Source organism: Calidris pugnax, unplaced genomic scaffold (assembly GCF_001431845.1).
Source record: "Calidris pugnax isolate Ruff unplaced genomic scaffold, ASM143184v1 scaffold70, whole genome shotgun sequence".
Classification (NCBI taxonomy): Eukaryota; Metazoa; Chordata; class Aves; order Charadriiformes; family Scolopacidae; genus Calidris; species Calidris pugnax.
Window position 1 is genome coordinate 14,432,439 of NW_015090862.1, and position 19,952 is coordinate 14,452,390.

The 19,952-nt window shown below is 46.8% G+C and overlaps 1 protein-coding gene across 1 annotated transcript in view; it reads left to right on the forward strand.

Moving 5' to 3' along the window:
* The window catches only part of CHD2 (chromodomain helicase DNA binding protein 2), a 74,600-nt gene extending 55,007 nt beyond the window's left edge, over positions 1 to 19,593 (forward strand). The window contains exons 25-43 of the mRNA XM_014944374.1: positions 823 to 972; positions 1,543 to 1,691; positions 2,271 to 2,367; positions 3,117 to 3,209; positions 3,687 to 3,860; positions 4,765 to 4,940; positions 6,426 to 6,467; positions 7,484 to 7,623; positions 8,373 to 8,511; positions 8,650 to 8,800; positions 10,075 to 10,197; positions 10,520 to 10,648; positions 11,387 to 11,527; positions 12,739 to 12,873; positions 14,227 to 14,405; positions 14,845 to 14,944; positions 15,509 to 15,725; positions 16,101 to 16,350; positions 16,464 to 19,593. Coding sequence (XP_014799860.1) covers positions 823 to 972; positions 1,543 to 1,691; positions 2,271 to 2,367; positions 3,117 to 3,209; positions 3,687 to 3,860; positions 4,765 to 4,940; positions 6,426 to 6,467; positions 7,484 to 7,623; positions 8,373 to 8,511; positions 8,650 to 8,800; positions 10,075 to 10,197; positions 10,520 to 10,648; positions 11,387 to 11,527; positions 12,739 to 12,873; positions 14,227 to 14,405; positions 14,845 to 14,944; positions 15,509 to 15,725; positions 16,101 to 16,350; positions 16,464 to 16,797 — 2,919 coding nt within the window. The 3' untranslated portion in view covers positions 16,798 to 19,593. The remainder of the gene's footprint in view (positions 1 to 822; positions 973 to 1,542; positions 1,692 to 2,270; positions 2,368 to 3,116; positions 3,210 to 3,686; positions 3,861 to 4,764; positions 4,941 to 6,425; positions 6,468 to 7,483; positions 7,624 to 8,372; positions 8,512 to 8,649; positions 8,801 to 10,074; positions 10,198 to 10,519; positions 10,649 to 11,386; positions 11,528 to 12,738; positions 12,874 to 14,226; positions 14,406 to 14,844; positions 14,945 to 15,508; positions 15,726 to 16,100; positions 16,351 to 16,463) is intronic.
* Positions 19,594 to 19,952: the final 359 nt, after the last annotated feature.

Here is a 19,952-nt window from a genome sequence, read left to right on the forward strand (position 1 = left end):
GGCGGCAGAGTCTGGTGTTGGAGGTGAAAATCTCCAGTGTAATAGGAGAGGGCATCTCGAGCTGCTTGTCTGGGCTTGCTGACTCACAGTGACTGGTGCAAGGCACTTGTTTTGTGCCACAGCGAGCCCAGCCAGTGAGAAATACCTTTCCTAGCTCCAAAAGCTGGGGCTGGAGGGGGATTCTTGGCTGACACAGGAGATACAGCAAGGTGCTTCGTGGTCCTGGGAAAGTTAACAAATAAAAGTGAGAAGGAGGCAGCAGTGCGGGTAGGAAAGCAGCAAGAATGCCCATAGGAGCTGCCCTTTCCCCTCTCCTGGGGGCATCCATGAGGGCTCAGGCATCTTGGCTCTAAGGTGGCACCCCGTGCCCTTGGGCAGTGACTCAAACAGTCTGTCAGTTGCTGATCTCACCCCCAGCAAGCTGCAGGCAACAAAAAGCACGTGTTTGCCTGCTGCCTTTGTAGGAGTCTGGTGGGCAGGGTGGGCTGACCTTCAAAAGAGACTCCAAGGTGCCCTTGCCTTGTGTTGTTTGTGTTGCTCTCCCATGACAATCCCTGCCAGGCTCTTCTTGGAAGAGCACACCTTTCATCCCTGCCAGCACCACTTCATCTTGTGCCTTAGCTTGAAGACCAGTGGCACTTAGCCTGGATGAGCAGGGAGTATGGAAAGGAAATCATTTTTCTGCTTTAAGAAGTACGAATGCAACAGAGCTCTCCCTCCGTGTCCTTGTATAGCTTTGGGAAATTATTTCTATTTAATATCCACAGTTACAGGCTGGCTAACTCATGGATGCCTTTTTTTTTTTTTTTTTTCCCCTGCCAGGACTTCTGTTTCTTGTTGTCCACGCGAGCTGGAGGGCTGGGAATTAATTTGGCCTCAGCTGATACCGTTGTTATCTTTGACTCGGACTGGAACCCCCAAAATGATCTTCAGGCTCAGGCTCGGGCTCACCGGATTGGACAGAAGAAGCAGGTGAGAAGAGTGGCTTCTCTGTGGCTTCAGTGTGTGCACCTAAATGGCCTGCTACCTCACCAGAGCTTCTGAAAACCTGGTCATTTTGCTCCCAATCCTGACTCCAAGAAATGAAAAATCAGCCCAGACTTGCCAAGTCTTTCTGTTGGCTTTGGGTTCTGGGATGGTTCAAAACCAAGAACCCAACCAGTGGCATCACACTTCTCAGTCTAGTTGACTCCGTTCTTTATTATCCTGAAAAACTTAGAAAGTAGAACATCCACCTTTATGGTTTTATTAGATATGTGAAAAGTTTGACGTTAATTTGGATTTAGAGTGATTGTTTCCAAAGATTTTTATTCTGGTGCTTAGACATGCAAGATCTGTGTTAACCAGCCTGATTTCAATTGCTCCCCCTGAGATATAAAAGAATGGGCCTATTTTTACTCTAAAAAGACACATCTGTGCATGAAGAAACCATATCAGCAGACCAGTCTCCTGTAAAACAACGGAGTGATGCAGAGTCTGTGTTGGCAGAGCATGTTCAGGTCTGGGAAATAGCTCTGTTTGTTGGGTTTTTTTGCCCTTCAGGTGAATATTTACCGCCTGGTCACAAAGGGTACGGTAGAGGAGGAGATCATTGAGAGGGCCAAGAAGAAAATGGTGCTGGATCATTTGGTGATCCAGCGTATGGACACCACTGGCCGGACTGTTCTGGACAACAACTCTGGGCGATCCAAGTAAGTGATTATGTCAGGAGCCAGAAATGTCTGGTGCAACATGTGGTGTAACCAGCTTCAGCTGCTGGTATTTCCCAGTATTAATTTGATAGAAGACAGGGCAGAAGACTAGTAAATAATGGCAACTTCCACTGATTTGGCTTACGCAACCATTAATTTAGACACACAGGATAAAGATGATCAGAAATAGAAAACTAGTTTTAATGCATTACTTGGTTTTCCTTCTGTCTTCCTCCCAGAAATCATCCTGGTCTGAGGGAACCTGCTGGTGGTCATGAAACAGCTGCAATTTGGCAGTGACTTCAGAATCTCCCCATTTCCCCCCAGCAGATGGAGATTGCTCCCTTTATAGTTGTTGTCTGTGCTAGAGCAGGAAAGCGATGAGAGATGGAATAAAAAAAGCTTTTTATATTGCTGGGTAGAAAATTAGAGCAGGAAAGAGATGAGGGACGGAATAAAAAAGCTTTTTATATTGCTGGGTAGAAAACTAACTTACTCGATTTATTAGTAAAAGCTCTGGTGTGGTTTTGTGTTGTAGCAGCACTGACTTAACATTTTCTTTCTCATTTGTTCTTGCAGCTCAAATCCTTTCAACAAAGAGGAGCTGACAGCTATTCTGAAGTTTGGAGCTGAAGATCTCTTCAAGGAGCTTGAAGGGGAAGAGTCAGAGCCTCAGGTAGTTTGAAACTCCAATCACATAGCTGTTTGTAGTCCTCTGCAGGTCTGCATGGGGGGATCGTGTGTGTTTGCTCCCTCTTTGTACTTGCCCTGTGCATGAGAGCAGGTCAGTGCACAGGACGTGTGTGAGCTCAGAAAAGGAGGAAGAGAGCTCTGGGATTGAGGAGAGCCTTGTTGTCGGGGCTTAAATAGTAATGGTCACTGAGAGAGTCCCTTGGCTCCCGAGGATTCATTAGCTCGTTATAGCAGAGCCTGCTGAAAGCTCCTCTCCCTGCCTGCTCTGAGCTCTTGTGCAGCATCCTTTTTTGGTTGTTCTCACGGACAGGCAGGAGTCAGCACAGGGAAGTTGAATAGGTCACTCTCCTGCTTCAGCACAGCTTTGCTTGACAGTTTAGTACTGAGTGCTTTGACCAATTCTCTTAATGGCCCGAGCAGCAGAGCTTCCCCCGAGGGAAACAGTCCACAGTTAATACATCTCCCTGGCTGGAAATTTTCCCCGTTGCTCGGCCTTGATGTTCCTTTTCTTCTGTCCTATCACCTTTATTTATACGCTTTTCTACCACTTGAGATAGTTCATCCCTGCCCTCGGTGATGACACCCTGCAGATATTTGCCCTTTATTTAGCTCCTATCAGCACAGTGCTTGTTTAGCTATTGCACCCCACGAGTCTGGTCTCAAAGCCTCTTATTTCCTGCTGTGCTCTGCACCCTCTGCTTTATCACTCTTTTCTTTTTTCCTGACTGGCAGGAGATGGACATAGATGAGATTTTGCGGCTGGCTGAAACACGAGAAAACGAAGTGTCCACCAGTGCCACGGACGAGCTCCTCTCCCAGTTCAAGGTATGGACCCCCCAGTTCTGTCGTGGCGTGGGGGAACGTGGCTCCCCACATCTTGCCATCCTGGTAAGATCAGTAACAAACGGGACAAGTCGGGCCTGGTGAGAGGTGACCTGTGCAAAGCAGTTTGCTGAGGGGGTTATCTGGGTTTGGGAGCTGGGGGAGATACGTAGGTATTCGTTTCAAGTAAGTGGTTTTGAAGGCTGTGAATAAAATACAGAATTTACCAAATTTGGAAACAAAGCCGATAACTTACGGAGGCTCAGCAGTACTTCTTAAACTGCACGTACTTTCTCAAAAGCTGTTAGCCCAAAGACGTGGCAAGGAACCAGGAATGTAGTGACATAGGGATCAATTATAAAGTAGTTATGGAAATGCTGGCAAAATTCCTATGGGGAAGGAGCTGAGGCTTAGCAGACAGCTCTGGGTTATTCCTGCCAGGGGAGGGAATTTTTAAAAGTGTTCCTTTGCTTATGAAAGGTGGCCAACTTTGCAACCATGGAGGAGGAAGAGACAGAGCTGGACGAGCGGTCCCAGAAGGACTGGGACGATATCATTCCAGAGGAGCAGAGGAAAAAGGTGGAGGAGGAAGAAAGGCAGAAGGAATTGGAGGAAATCTACATGCTGCCTCGAATCCGCAGCTCGACTAAAAAGGTATGGTCCATCTCGAGGAGCTGGGAGGCAGCAGAGCTGACAAAGGTGATGCTCAAGGGAAGTCTTCTTGTCATCTGAGGGCTTCTTTGCCTTCTCCAAAGCTGGTTAGGAGTGTAGCATAGAGGTAGCACATTGACATCTTGTTGGCATTGTGCATTGTGCCTATGGTTTATAATGCAGTGTGAGGGCCCGTACTGGATTTGGAATGACTCGTCTTGTTTTAGCAGAAAAAATAAAGAGAACCTGTAGTGAGCACAGGGCAAAATATCCAGCTCTAGAATGCAGATTTTACTGCAGTTTAAACCAATTTCTGGCTTAAACTTTCTGGCAAGCTGCTCTTGCCAAAACGTGACCCTTTCAGGCAAAAGAGATGGCATCTTCTCAAATTCTTTTTTAGGTGATAAGATCTACCCCAGTCCAACAGAAAGCAGACAAAGTGCAAGGAAACTGCTGAGATATGGCACTTTAAAGGGTTATGAAGTATTCTTTGGGATAAGCTGGGGAAAAACATTAAAGTGAAAACTAGAGGGAAGGATAATTTGTATCGGATGATTCCAGATTAATTTCTGAGATGTCATGGTTTTCAAGACAGCCTTAGGGACTGTGGCACAAAACCATGATAATCAAGGTTTTTTAATATATCTTGTACCTTAGTAAATGAAAATGTGATTGTGAAACTGCTGGCTGGAAGGCTGTAAAGGGAGGATGACCACCAGAGCCTCACCTAGGTGGGAACTGCAAGGGTGTGCGGCCTCTCTAGGTTGGTTACATGGGCTTCTGCTTCTTCAGGAAGAGAGATGCCAAGGTGTTTTACAGTCTGAATGTGCAGTAGTGCTGGGAGGGACAGTAAAAGTTGGCAGATGAGCAGTTATTAACTGTCCTGCTGTTTTTCTGGCCCGTACAGGCTCAGACAAATGACAGTGAATCAGATGCAGAAACCAAGAGAAGGCTTCAGAGATCCTCTGGCTCAGAAAGCGAAACGGATGATACTGACGACGAGAAGAGACCAAAGCGCAGGGGGCGTCCTCGGAGTGTCCGAAAGGATACTGTGGAAGGATTTACTGATGCTGAAATCAGGAGGTCAGTGCTGAGCACGAGAGACAGTTCAGAAAGCAAATACACAAATCCCATGCAGGTGGAGAAAACCCCAGACTAATCCAGGAGGTGTCCACCTGTAAGCACGTCACTGGTTTAAGTAGAGCTGCTTTATTTGGCCACCTTCTGTCCCTTTGTATAGTTCAGTTTGCTTCCAGCTGATGACCTTAATGTTCAGGTCTGTGTAAAATGCACTGGATTGTCTTTAGTCAGGCAAGAGTGAAGCTGGTACCTTCCTAAAATTAATCCTTGTTGTAACTGCCCTTCCTGGGCCAAGTGGATTGAGCTAATTCAATATCACACGTGAGGTCTTAGGTGCCATGCGATACAGAGCTGGAGAAGCCAAGGACTCTGGCCTTCCTGACGTTTTTCTGGCAGTAGTCCTGCTGATTTAAGCTTGAAATGAAAGGCAAGCTCTGGCAAAATGACCCCATGAGAAGCCTTGGTCCCGTTGATCCCAGCAGTTGTGTATCCTCATCTGCACCGTGTCCCTGAAGTCAGCTGGGGGCTGAATTCCAGAGCATTATTTTCTTCTCATATCTTCTAACTCTTCAGCCTTTCACAAAGATCTTTGTTTTATGGCTCTGCCCACATGTTCAGCCGAAGATGGAAAAGAGGTGTAGGTTTTCCTTGACACTCTCTCTCTGACTCTGAGGTGATGTATTTTTGAACAGGAGGTGGTCAGACATTTTAGATTGTGGTAGCTGCCCCATATCTATCCCTGAAATCACAGAGAAGGAAGGAGGTGTTGTGATGTGAACTATAGCAGCAGTTTAGGTTGTTGTGATGTAGCAGAAAGAGGCTGAAAGAGCACAAGATGAAAAAGACAAGGGGAAAAAATTAACTCATTTTAAAAATAATCTGTAGTTGAAGCCGTTGGGTCTACTCCCAGCACAAGGCACTGTTCAATTGCGACAGTGTCTGACTCTTGGCCTGAAGTTGTGTGTTAGCCATGGCAGAGATTTTCACAATAAAAATAAGACATAAAAATAAATAGCAATCCTTGTCTGCAAACCTCTGTGATGGATTGCACCACACTTGGCTCTTCTGTGATGGGTTGTTAGACTTACAGCCTGAGCATTAAAATTACCAATGACATTGATTTAATGCCTCTTTTCTCCTTGGAAAAATGAAGTTAATAATTACCAACATGGTACGAGCCAATGCTTTCTTTCAATTATTTTTTTTATACTATGCTTATGACTCCTCTTTTTTTTTTTCTTCATCTGTGAAACATCCAACATTCAGAGTGATGTTGTGTTCTTCTCCAGCCAAGGTCAGAAAACTCTTCATGGAGGCTAATGGATTAGGCTTACCAGTCCTGAGTGATGCTTAGCTAATCAGTGTGGAATGCAAGGTTGATAACGTGGCAGGCTGTAATTAATATATTCAGGAGTATTTGTGATATTGGACCCAATTTGTATGGCAGTTGCTTTAGTTTCTGGTGTTTTTTTCTTTCTTTTTGCTTAGGTTTATCAAGGCTTACAAGAAGTTTGGACTGCCCCTTGAACGGTAAGTCTCAACCCAGCCCTGCTCTGGGGGATGATCAGAGGGGGACAGGGTGTTTGGTACAACCTCCATGGACATCACAAAGCCTTGCTGCCCTGCCATCTGTAACCCAGGTGCTGCTGTGCAGTCCCTCATGTCCCAGCTGATGGGCTGGGATGAATCCTGGCCAAAAAGCAGCGAGTAGTGGTGCTGGGCCATGCACAGCATCATCCTGCTTGGCAGCATCTGGCCTTTGGGGCATTCCCACTCTGATGAGAAAGGAGAGGGAGCAGCCGTCTGAGCAGCAAATGCTACCCAGGACACTGGCCAAGCTTCTCTATGCACGTTAGTGTCAAGGCTGAATTCAGAGCATCTTTCTTTTGCTGCCATATCCCTCTTGAAGGGAAGTGGAGGACCCACTGTCCTCAAGTGTGGGTCTGCAGAGCCCCACACGAGTGCTGTGACCCACAGCAGGTGAGGGAGGAAGGGAAACGGGCATGTGTGTTGGGTCTGGAGAGCTGCAGCCCTTGCTGAGGTCTCAGAGCTGAGGCAGGGATCCCTCCATATGTTGTCTGAGAAACGGCTCTGGTTTTTTAGCTGGTTGTAATCCTCTGGTGTGAAACACAAGGTTTGCCTATGGGTCTTGATGTTACAACTTCAGCCAGGGAAAAGGGGCAGCAGGTGGCAGCTTTTGACCAACATTTTTCTTAATATGAAGCTGAGAAAGCATGAAGGATCACAGAGAGTACCTGTTGTGCCCCAGATAGTTCTCACCTTTGCTTTAATACTAAAAAAATCCAAGGGATTGGATCAGTTATACTACACCTACACTGTACTGCAGCTGTTGGACCTAAAAAAAAGACTAAAACTGTGTTGTTTCCTGCACAAACTCAACTCCTGCAGAACAGCAGGTTTCCTACATTCATTCGTGCACAGCATTGACTGGTAAAAGCTATGAAACTATTGCTTGGGAATTGACTGGGAGGAGAGATGCTCCATCAAATACAAAATTTGCAATTCTTTTTTCCCCCCTTTCCCAGGCTGGAGTGTATTGCCCGGGATGCTGAGCTGGTGGATAAGTCTGTGGCTGATCTGAAACGGCTTGGGGAACTCATCCACAATAGCTGTGTGTCAGCAATGCAAGAGTACGAGGAGCAGCTGAAGGAAAACCCAAGTGAAGGTAAGAAAGAGCGTTGTGTCGTGGGGGCTTTGGGGAAGTTTGATGGAGCTGGTGAGAGAACCACCCCCTTGCTGGACAGGGAGGTGTGTCACATTGCAGCTGAAAAGCAAAGAACAAGTGAAAAACACACTTAAACCATCCCATCTCTGCCAGGTAGCTCTCACCAACAGAGGGGAAACCCCCGAGTCTTCTGCTCAGACTGGAAAGTGCTATTTGGTCTGTTGGCTTCTGCTGAACTTGAGTTTTTGTGGGGAGGGGCTGAAATCATCAGGTTATTTAATGCTGGGCCACAAGGCAAAGGAGATCATATTTAACTGCTCCTGGGATTGGGGATCAAACTGGTGCTGTGTGCTCCATGGTAAAGCTGGACCTACAACTAGCACTTCTCGGAGCTGGCATCATCAACCACTCTATAGCTGATCTGTGCTGTTTATTTGGAGATACAGGGGTCTAGGCTGGATTTCACACTGGGTCATGCAACGCCTGTTGCAGCTGAACAAAACTACTGAAGCAACAACTCCAGTGTACTTAGATGTATTTTTTAAAAAAATGGTACTGGGAAGTGTTTGGATTGCAGATCTAAGTGAGTTAGTGAAAGACAACTGATATTTTAGGCCTGCCTTAGCAGACAGCCTTATGTTTAAATAAGAGTCTATAGGCAAGGTCTTCATCTCTATGTGTCTAGATGCTTTTAGAGAGGCACTTCTTTCTGTAAGAGTTCTCTAAGTTGCTGTTTTATTGCTGAGCAGGAAAAGGACCTGGAAAAAGAAGAGGTCCTACTATCAAGATTTCTGGTGTCCAAGTCAACGTGAAATCCATCATCCAGCATGAAGAGGAGTTTGAAATGCTGCATAAATCCATTCCGGCGGACCCAGAGGAGAGGAAGAAGTGAGTTTGGCTCAGTAGCCAATGCGGAAAGAAGCTCAGGGAATTTGGATTTAGTAGTGGAAAAAGAATAGCCTAGGTGTGTGGATTTGCTTTATCCTCTGCAGCATTAAAAGTAGCTCATGTTTGAAATGCCTTCAGGTACCGCCTGACGTGCCGTGTCAAAGCTGCCCATTTTGATGTAGACTGGGGCGTGGAGGAGGATTCTCGCTTGTTAGTGGGAATTTACGAGCATGGCTATGGAAACTGGGAGCTAATTAAAACAGATCCGGAATTGAAGTTATCCGATAAGGTAGGTGGCTTTGCTTTGTTGCTTGCCTTGGGTCCATTGCAGTCTTCACAGACAACATGGTTTGATTTACTCCAGAAACAGATGTTTATGTTTGTAACCACTCCAAAAATAATAATAAATAATAATGAGGCAAACAGCGACCTCCATGGAATGTTACGTGCTTGATGGAAAGCAGAGTTGTGTGAGTTGATTGGCAGTAAATTTTCTCTGAGTGGTACCATATGAACCACACTGAAGTGATGCAGGAAGAAGATGGTCATGCTGACATGTGTGGTGACATGCACGGTGTAGACGTTGCATTGCATAATCGTGACTTGATATTTCCTTGAGCATCTCACAAGAAGCTGAGTCTGAATTTCTGTGGAAATAATTTTTCACAGATTTGACACTGCTTATGTCAAGGCCGCTCTGTGTTAGCTTTGAGGGTATAGTCACATGCCTGGCCGTGGCAGCAAAGCCAGCTGGAAAGCCTCCATCTAGTTCCTCTGCTCCATTCCCATAAGAGCTGTTTGTGGGGGCCATGTTGAAATGATCCAGGTTAAAAATAAGCCGCCATCCGTTGTGTCAGCACAAGGGAAGGAGAGCAGACTGCAGCGTAGGGCTGAGGAACACGAGGGATCTCTACACCAGCTTTGCTGTCAATGCACTGCATTCCTGTGACATCCCCACTAGTGTTTTTAGCAAAGATCAGACACTGGCTGAGCGCCCTCCTGCATATGAAGTTCAGAAAGGCATTTTACAAAGGAAACAATTGCCTGGGACATGCCACCCAATTTCCAATGAAGTATGAAGGTAACCAGAGTTGGCAAACTCCACAAAGTGGCACATTGCAGCATTGTTTTCTGCTAAGAATTGTGCATTTGTGCCATTGCTGTAGCAATGTCTGAGGTTACCAAAGAGGACGAGGCTGTCACAAGCAAAGCTGATATGTCAGGGGGAATGGACTCAGTTTTGCAGCTCAAAGTCCCACATATAGTTTGCTAAGTGTTTTTCCTTCTCATAGAGAATCTAGAGAGCTGCCTGGGGGTCCTTTCTCCTCTGCAAAAGGCTAAGGGGAAAGATGCTTGCTCCAGGAGCTTTGCTTTTGGCTAGACAGAGAGAGTCGGTGTGTGAACTAGAAGAAATACTTGAACCTTCTTGTTCCCTGAGAAGGTGCAGCATCTCCAACCCTTTGCTGGATCTGGAAGAATTGCTGCTAGAAGTCTATCTCTTTTGCCAGCGTTTGATATAGGTGCATGTGGGTGTATTATGTTTTTTTTTCTTGTTTATCAAAGATCCTACCTGTTGAGACAGATAAGAAACCTCAGGGAAAACAGCTCCAGACCCGAGTTGATTATCTACTGAAACTGCTGAAGAAAGATCTGGACAAGAAAGAGAACATGAAAGATGGGGAGGAGGTGAGATGTAGCTGCTTTATTCTGGGGGTTGCAGGGTGAGTGGTTTGCTGATGGTAGGAGATAGTCTGCATTCCCAGGTCACTGAACATCATCTACATGAAAGAATACGGATTTGTCTGTTGTCTGATTATATTGTGATATTGAAATGATAATTAGTAAGGGACAAGTAATTATTACATTTACTGAGGAACTCAGGCTCATTAGGTTTCCTGCCACTCTGCAGGACTGGCAGTTGTTTGTGAGATGTTCAGGAGGTGGGGTATGTCCTCAGGAAGCAGCTGTAGCTGTTTGCTTGCTCTGACTTGTTCTGTGTTTTCGCCAGGGCAAGCTAAAGAAGAGGAAACCACGAGTAAAGAAAGAGAACAAGGCTCCCAAAGTCAAAGATGAGCATGGGAATGAACTCTCCTCTCCTCGGCACTCAGACAACCAGTCAGAAGAAGGTGAAGTCAAGGTGAGTCAACTCGGTGGATAAGTGGCATTCCCGGGTTTCCTTGAGCCATGTTGTTACTGCAGAAACTCTCCTGGAGAAGCACCCCTAGCAGATACTCTGTGGAGTCAGGGGGCACCACAAGAGTGTGTTCCTACAGGAGACTGACAAAGTCACAAAAACACATTCAGCTCTTGGTGTGAAAGGAGGACCTTTCCCACCCACTCTTTTACGTTAGTGCTTTTAAGAGTTTTGATGGATCCTGGAGTGGCCACACACATCCATATACTGACTTGGAGGAAAAGTTGTCTCAGGACAAAGTCTGTTGCCCTTATAAAGGAGAGAAAGAGGAATTGTTTCCCTCTCCTTTTCAGTACGTCAGCCGGTGGTGAAGCTGGAGTTTACCAAGGTCATGCTGTTGCTTAGAAAACCTTCTGTCTTTGAGTGGTTTGGCTTGAAGTCTAAGGCTTTTTGTTCGTGTGCTGATCCGTATCTACCTTAGGGGCTGAGCGTTCTCGAGCGCAGCTGGCATAGGAAGGCAGTGCTTATCTCCAGCGTGCCAGCTCCTTGTAGACTGGAGCTCATCTGGTTTTTATACCCTTTTTCAAGGATTGGGTGGGCTTGCTGTCTGGTTAAAGAGGTGTGAGGGCAAATTTGGATGGGCCTCCAAAATTGCCTGTGTTTCAAGGATGTCAGTTTTATGGAAGAAAGCGTACACGAGGTGAAAGGACTCCAACTTTGTGCTGTGACTGATTTTTCTAGGAGGATGGCTTGGAAAAGAGCCCTGTGAAAAAGAAACAGAAGAAGAAAGAGAACAAAGAGAACAAGGAAAAACAGACAACCACTAAGAAGGAAAAGGAAAGTGATAAAGAGAAAAAGAAAACAAAAGACAAGAAAGAGAAGGTACGTGGTACTCTCAGGAGAAGTTCAACAGATAGGAAAGTCTCTGAGCAGAAGGGCAAGCTATGAGACGTATGATTCATTAAAGGCCCTGTGTGAAGAAACATCAATTAAGCACTGTGGGGTGAGGGGGTATCCCATTTTCAGTCCTTCTGAATTCCTTTTTGTGAAGAATTGCAACCAGAAGTGGAAAAGGCAATGTATCCTAAAGCTTGATGGAACGTGAGCAAAAAGGAAAAGATTTTTTTGGGCTGCCTTTAAAGTCTGTCTGTCCCTGTGACAGTGATGTGGCCAAATAGCTGATGGTAAGGGAGAGAGGGGGAAGAGCCTGGAGCACTCAGATCAAAGTTCTGTTCAGCTGTGATTTATCATAAGGTTGGCAGCTCCTTGTCAGTATTCCCCTCTAATTTAAATTCACCCCAAATAACCCAACTGGCCACACCATCAGGACTGTGAGTTGTCCTTGTGGCTGTTCAGGGCTCACCAGAATGAGGGTTTCAACATCAATGGTATGTTGTAGACTAAAATGTCCCTTGAATTTTGGGTACAACTGCCCCGAGGCTGGGTTCAAATTGGAAGGGGGGGTAAAAGCTCCTATAATAATGGCCTGAAGTACCTGTCTGAGGAACAGGTATGTACTGCATGCCCAGTGTGTTTTGACACTGAGGTCATAAGTGCAAACCAAGAAGTTTTGTTGCATATGTAGGGGAAAGTTTGCTTTCCAGTGATTTTTGGTGTGACTTTGACTCTAAAGGGCTTTGACTGCAAATAAGTCATATAAGTCAAAATTTATACTAATAGGCCATGATTTGAGGTTGCTTTCTAGAGGGTCTGAGGACTAGTGACCTCACATGGAGTTGCAAATCCTCGTAGACGTGAGACTACTCTGAGCTCTGTCCTTTGCAAGGGATATATATTATTTAGCTTAACCTCTCTTCCAAGTCTTTAACATTGTGTTTCTCTCTGTGAGTATGAATATCGTATTCATGTCCAAAATGTTGACTCTGACTTTTCTCTGCTCCCTCAGGGATGACGTAAAGCTAAATAGAGGCATTATAGCTAAACAATTTGAGATCTTGGGAGGAAAGTTGTAGGGAGCGATGCCCAGGGTTTAACAACTGCCAGTAACAATAGTGTGGAGGTTGTTAGTTGGGTCGCTTGGGATCCTGCAGTCTGGCTCATCGTGTGATGTGTGTAATTTGTCCTTGTTAAAGCCTAAAGGTGGTGAAGCCAAATCTGGAAGTAAAGGGAAGAGATCACAAGGTCCCGTCCACATTACCGCGGGGAGTGAACCCATCCCCATTGGAGAAGACGAGGATGACGATCTGGACCAAGAAACATTCAGTATAGTGAGTATTTTCCTCAGGAGATGGGAGGGCAGTGGCAGAGAGCCCAGCAAGGCAGCCAGGGGTTTGCTTATGTGTTATCCAAGGATGTGTTTTAGGTGTTGGGGTGCGAGCCCCCTTCTAGTGCCCCACGGTGGTTTTCTCTGGCCAGTCGGAGAGCACAGCAGAACAACCCTGTACGAGAGTTGTCCACCAGCTGTCTCTGTGCCTACCAGCTGTTAATGGCACTTCAGCTGAAAGAAACTTCAAAGCTCTTTCAGCTCCTGATTCTCACCAAGCAATTGCACTCTTAAAGCGTTCAGATAACTCTCTTCAAAAATTCAGCTTTGCATGAGCGCACTCGTTAATCCCCTGCCTCTGCCAGGGATGCCATCCAGGGCAGAAGAGGGCAGCATGTCACCAGAGCATGCAGAAGGGCTCTTTTCAGCTGATTATTTCCCCCTGCTCGTTTGACAGGCCTGGGTTGCAGAAGACCCTGCAGTCTTAGGTAGTCGCCTCTCTCCTGTAGAAGCCAAGGAGGTATTGGGGCTCTTCCAGGCAGGGAAATGCAGGAGAGATTTGAGGGTGACCTTGTTATATCTGTAGGAGGTGCAGCGTTATCTGAGCTGTAAGCACTTCCCTCGCTGTGTAAATGCCGCAAACATGCCTGCAAGGCTCCTTGTAAAAAATAGTCTTTTAGTAAAAGTTGTCATGACAGAATGTCTCCTTGGCCTGACTTGCACAGAGAAGTGCTGAAATATCACTTCTTAACAACAATTCTCTACATTAAAATCCGTGTATTCCCTGCAGGTCCTGTGGGGGTTTTTTGTGGCTGTTTTTTTTCTTTGACTTTCCCTCCGTGATGCGTGAAAGGTCCAGTCAGGCAGCAGAAACCTGTCTGATTTACTGTCTGTGCACAGCGGTGATGAGCACAGCTGAAAAAGACGGTGCTTTCATCTCACCTTTTCCCAGTTTGGGTAAAAGCAATAGATTAAAGCACGCAGGGATGGGGATGGAGAGGGAGGCTCCTGAGCGAGCACTCCTTCAGCTGGGGCTGCTGGCTCAGCGTGTCAGCGCTCCGTTACGCATCCCTGCCCGCCGTGGGATCAGGGCAAGAGCAAACCCCCTGTGCAATTGCAGTTTGCAAAGCAAATTGCTCCCCTCTAAAAGTGGCAACAGTGGAAATGGAGGCACTCTCATTTTTTCCTGATTATTTTCTGCAGAATGTGTATCAAATTGCTATTTTCGTAGCGGGTTTCTCCTTGCCTAATGGTCAGGTAAAGCTAATATCTCATGCTAATGAACTTCTTCCAGCTCTGTCTGATTAAGAGCCCTGTGCCAAATGAGTCACTTTCTGCTCTCTATTGCTTTTTCAAGTGCAAGGAAAGGATGAGACCAGTAAAAAAAGCACTAAAGCAGCTGGATAAGCCTGATAAGGGACTGACGGTTCAAGAACAGCTGGAGCACACGCGCAACTGCCTCCTAAAAATTGGGGACCGCATCTCTGAGTGCCTTAAAGCCTACACTGACCAGGATCATATCAAGCTATGGAGAAGGTGAGGGATCATTTTGTTTTCTTTGGCTGGTCTATGATAGTTAAAAATGGTAGTTAGAGGCTTGCTGGGTTTTATGTGGATGAGTGTGCCATTTGCCTCTTATTTAACCTGTGAAATCTTACATTCTCTAGCCCACTCAGTCCATGACCAGTCTCAGGTAAAGGGTTTTGTCTGCAAGTTGTGCTGCTTTCACTTAAATTGATTTCAGAGCTAGTTTAGATAAACCACTACACATTTTACTTTGAAGAGCTTGGTTGCAGCTCTTCTGATCATCCTGTCCTGGGCCGGGTTGAGACTGTTTTCCAGAGAGGGTAGAACTGATTTAGTGTTGGTTTGAAAGCAGCTGGCAGTTAAAACTGCTGATATAGCAATTAACAGATTTTTTTTTTTTTTTCCCCTTTGATATAGCAATTAACAGTTTTGGTTTTTTTCCTTCTAGGAACCTATGGATATTCGTGTCAAAATTCACAGAATTTGATGCCAGAAAACTGCACAAACTTTACAAGATGGCTCATAAGAAAAGATCGCAGGAAGAAGAGGTGAGATCTGAAGTGCCTTCCCTCTGGTTGTTGTCTTTACACGTTGTCGCACTTGAAGTGTCAGTACTTTGTGCCTCTTATCATGGGCTTTCTTTATTGTTGTTGGCAGCCTGTGATTTTCTGAACATCTAAACAGTCTGGTTGCATTTTCCTCCTCTTTCATGTGGCATTTCTCTCTTCACTGAACAACACTGGTCACTTTGTTCTGGCTGTTCTGACCAAGAAAAGGCATTGCTTGGTGTGAAATGTTGTGTGGAGTTGACCTTTAGAGTGGAAAATCTGGGCGTGCTGCCCTGTAGAGATAGGACTTAGAAGCAGAGTTGAGTGGGACCAAACTGTGCCTGTTTTGTACCACATTTGTGTTGTGCCTGTGCACCACATTTGTACCATTGCCATTTGTACCATGCCCATGCACAGTTGGTTCACCTAGTCCTTAAGTGGCCCACACTGTGGGGACCCTGCAGAAAAATCCAGAGCCTGACAGACAAGGGTGTTGCTCACATAGTCTTCTGAATCTTGTGGTGGAAGAGCAGTTGAACTGTAACCCTTTCTTCCACCGTGCAGGAGCAGAAGAAGAAGGAAGACATGTCCAGCATGAAGAAGCCCTTCCGCCCAGAGCCATCAGGCTCCAGCCGCGATTCTGTGATGTCCCAGTCTCATGTGCCTCACAATCCTCATTCCCAGAAGATCCACATGCCCCCATCCCATGCCCAGCAGCAGATGCACGGGCATCCACGTGACAACTACGGCCATCCCAACAAGAGACATTTCAGCAACACAGGTGAGCACTGGCAAGGAAGCAGAAACCATCCCTTCTAACCTGGTGGCTGTTTGTTTGCTCTTGGACACAAACCCTTCTGGGACTTGGGGCTGGTCAGGTTTAAAGGTGATGGGATGCAACATAGATTACCCCTGTGCTTATTGCTTGACTAGAAAACATGATGATATAGTGATGAAAAGAGTATAAGAACAGAACAGAGTAGGATTTGCTAGAATAATGATAAAGAAATTCAAAGAATAAAATTGGGCCCACATAGTTTAGGGAGGAGGAAGTGAAAGGGGCACAGCAATAGCTATAATTTCTTTGAGAATTCAGCAAAGTAATGGGCTTAAACTGAAGCATGAAAGAGACTCACTGGTGCTTTCCTCATTGCAGACCGAGGAGAATGGCAGAGGGATCGAAAGTTCAACTACGGTGGCAACAGCAACCAGATGTGGGGTGGGGAACGGCATCACCAGTATGAGCAGCACTGGTACAAGGACCACCACTACGGGGATCGGCGATCTCGCGGAGAGCCCCACCGGAGCTCTGGCAACTACAGACCAAACAACCTCTCCCGCAAGAGGCCATACGAACAGTACAACAGTGACCGAGACCACAGAGGCCACCGAGATTACTATGACAGGTAGTTAATTCATCTCAGAAAGTCTGGGGAGGGTTTGTGGTGACGCACCCAGCCACGGTGGCCAGACGTTCCTTGAGGAACTGATCTCCATGCCTTTTGTTTTCTCTCTGCAGGCACCACCATGATTCCAAGCGTCGACGATCCGATGAGTTCAGGCCTCAGAACTACCACCAGCAGGATTTCCGACGGATGTCTGACCACAGGCCACCCATGGGGTACCATGGCCAAGGACCTTCGGACCACTACCGGTCCTTCCACACAGACAAATCGGGAGATTACAAACAGCCTCTCCCCCCACCTCACCCTGCGGTGTCGGACCCTCGCTCGCCCCCCTCTCAGAAATCTCCCCACGATTCCAAGTCACCTCTGGATCACAGGTCACCTCTGGATAGGTCGCTAGAACAGAAAAACAATCCAGATTATAACTGGAACATGCGGAAAACATAAAGTGACTGAGAGAGGGGAGAGCGCACGTCTGAAATACTTGGTTTGATGCAACAGTGGCTGGTTTCTCCAAACCAGCAACCATAAACTCTGAACATGCTGCTATCATCTTGTGGGTCAAGGAGGATTTTGGGGGGGAGTAGGTGGAGGAAGATTTTTCCCTAACTCTTGGTTTGGATTCCCATTTCCTTTCCCCTTTTTCACCATTGAACTCTGGAACCAGCCTTGCTGCCCCGTCCTTTGTTTTGTTTTTGTTTTCCCCTTTCCAATGGACCCAAGGGAATTTTCCCCAGCCAGTTTGTCCCCAAACCGAGAAGGTGGATCGATGCTGCTGCGGACTGTGCAGAAGGCTGGGTGCCTGCTCTGACTTGATGTTACGTGACAGATGCTGCTTTGGGATGGGGATAAACTGGTTGGGCTGGGCTTTGTGTGTAACCAGCATGGGGCAATGGGAGGACATATTCAAGGAGGGACAGGAGAGTCCCTCAGCAGCCGAGCTTGGTTGAAAGAGGGACTCGATGTCTCCCTGCAGAGTGACTCCAAAGGAGTTGGACCCATGCTGGTGACAATCCATTGCTTTCCTGGCCACATTATCATTTCTGTGTCTTTATCCATTTCAAGAAACTGGCTCTGCTTTGATTGCTGTTGTGTCCCCTGCAACAGAAGAGGTGTTGGGGGATGTTCCTCCCATCTCCAGGGCTGGAACTGGCAAATTTTGACTTCAGGGGTCTTTGGGATATGTGAAAAATAGACAGACTTCCTTAGTGAAGGCTTAGTTCTCTTCTAAGCAATAGGAAAGAAATTGGGGTGAGAGCAGTATTTCCCAGTGGACAGGGCTCAGGAATTTATAAAAAAACTCCTCTTCTGATGTGGGCAGCTTGGATGGTCTGGAAACTTAAGAGATGCTGGCTGGGAGCTGTAAGGTTGAAAGATGGCTCTTGGCATCTGGGGATCCTGAAGCTCCTAATTTCCCTGCCACCAAAGTGCTCCAGTCTGTGGGCAAGTCTCTTCTCTCTGTCCTTTGTGAAAACAGTGATCACAAACCCTGACTGCAACAAAAGCACAAGGGATGGTAGAGCAGAGTTAAATAGCAATCCAGTGGACTGGTGGGTGTTGAGCAAACAGTCACCTTCCTGCCATCAGCAGTGACTCTGAATTGCTAGAAGTAGGTGCACTGAAAGACCCTCTGTCTGTCTACATTGGAAATGTGCCTGAGGGCTTAGCACTTAAGTGAGCAGGGGGAGAATGGGGAATTCAGGACTGGGTCCTTAAAAATCCTTGGAGCAAATGTCTTAGGAGCCCAGCATGGCAGAGGGAGGAGAGGAATCTGCAGCCCAGCTTAGTGGACTTCAGATCAAACACCCCTCCAAGTATTTGAGCCACAGCATGTGATGCAGAGCAGTGTCCAGGCTGGTGTCGTGAGAGGGGTTGCTGGCCAGAAGTAGTTTGGGTGATTATTTTTCATGTCCTAAGTCTTTGTCCATAGAGTCACATCCCTGGAGACCACAAAGCTCTCCCAACAGCCGGGCTGCCCAGAGCCTGGTTCTCTGGGGATGGCTCATCTCCTGGAGTTCAGTATTAAAAAACAGGCTGTTCCAGACTCCTCTTTTTGGTGGGAAGCAGAAGCTGGGCCTCCTGTTAAGATGCCAGTATCCGACCCTAACAAGCTGTGATGTTCTTTCCCTGAAAGCCTGAGGGGAGGTGGGTGTTCAGGGCTGGTTTCCTGACTCCAGCCATTGCCTTGGAAGGCGCACGCAAACCGACACTAATAACCCCCTCATCCCCCCCCCTCCGTGCAGTGCATCCCTCAAAATGCCATCACTCCCCCCTTTTCCGAGCCCGCTGCTTTAACGGGACACGCAGGAAGTGTTTTGCTCCCCTTTTGTTTTTATTTTGCCGGATTTTCACCAAACGCAGGGCGGTTCTGCTTCCTTAAGGGCACTGTCCTGCCCCCGAGAAAGTGTTAACGCTTGTGTTTACCTGTGCAGGAGGAGGTGAAGGCGAGTCTTCCACAGCCCCCCTCGGAGCTGCCGGGTGATGGGAAGGTGCTGAGACACAGCATGTTCCTCACTAAGCTGTGATTGCAGGCGCGCTCGCTGTGGTATTCAACAAAGAGGTCCTTTCTTTTCAGAGGTATTAGCTTTTAATGTGAAAATGGAAGAAACCTCAGAGGGGCAAAGAGAATCGCTCTTTTTGTTCGCCAAGCGGTGCTATCACGATGGAGAGTTCGTGCCATACCCTTGTAGCAAAAAGGCAGTACTGGCCAGACCAGTGTTACGGTTGGTGCAGGAAAACTTTGAACCCCAGCAAGAGGCACTTTTTTTGTGCAGGCCTGGGGGTTTCTGCTCGTCCCAGGCGTGAGGTTGGTTGGGGTTTCCTTCTTGTGCAACAGCAGAAGCTTTATCCATATCCACCGAAGAGCTGTCCCTACTGTCACGTTACCCTGATACTGAAGTCTCATAGTTTTGTTCACTCATGTGAGTGGGTCTTCACTGGGTTTTTGGCTTTAATGAAGCTGGAGAACTAGGTTTGGGAGAAAGTCCTCCCTGAGCACGCACACACACACACATATGCATTCTTTGTCCCCTCAAGATAGGGACCATAACCAGACGCAGTCACTTGGACGTGAGTGGGATCAGAGGGGACAGGTCCACAGCCATAAAACTTCACTGTGGTGTTTGTGTCAACACCTGGTACCGCTCTTCCTTCCCAACCAGCTGCGGGATTCCCTCCAGCCTCTTTACAGGAAAAAGTAGCATCTTGCTGGGTTGTTTTTTGGTTTTTGTTTGTTTTTTTTTTAAAAAAAAGAGTTTTTCGGCCTGACCCCCTTTGAAAATCCTTCCCAACCAGCTGCGGGATTCCCTCCAGCCTCTTTACAGGAAAAAGTAGCATCTTGCTGGGTTGTTTTTTGGTTTTTGTTTGTTTTTTTTTTAATCTTCCCAACCAGCTGTGGGATTCCCTCCAGCCTCTGCAGGAAAAAGTAGCATCTTGCTGGGTTTGTTTTTTTGTTTTTTTTTTTTAAAAAAAGAGAGTTTTTCGGCCTGACCCCCTTTGAAAATGGTGTAAAGTTATGAATTGACCCGATGGGAGTCCAAAACCTGCTGTGGGGTCATGCGATGCGGTGCCCAACTGAAGTGGATGCTTAACAGCGCTCCCAA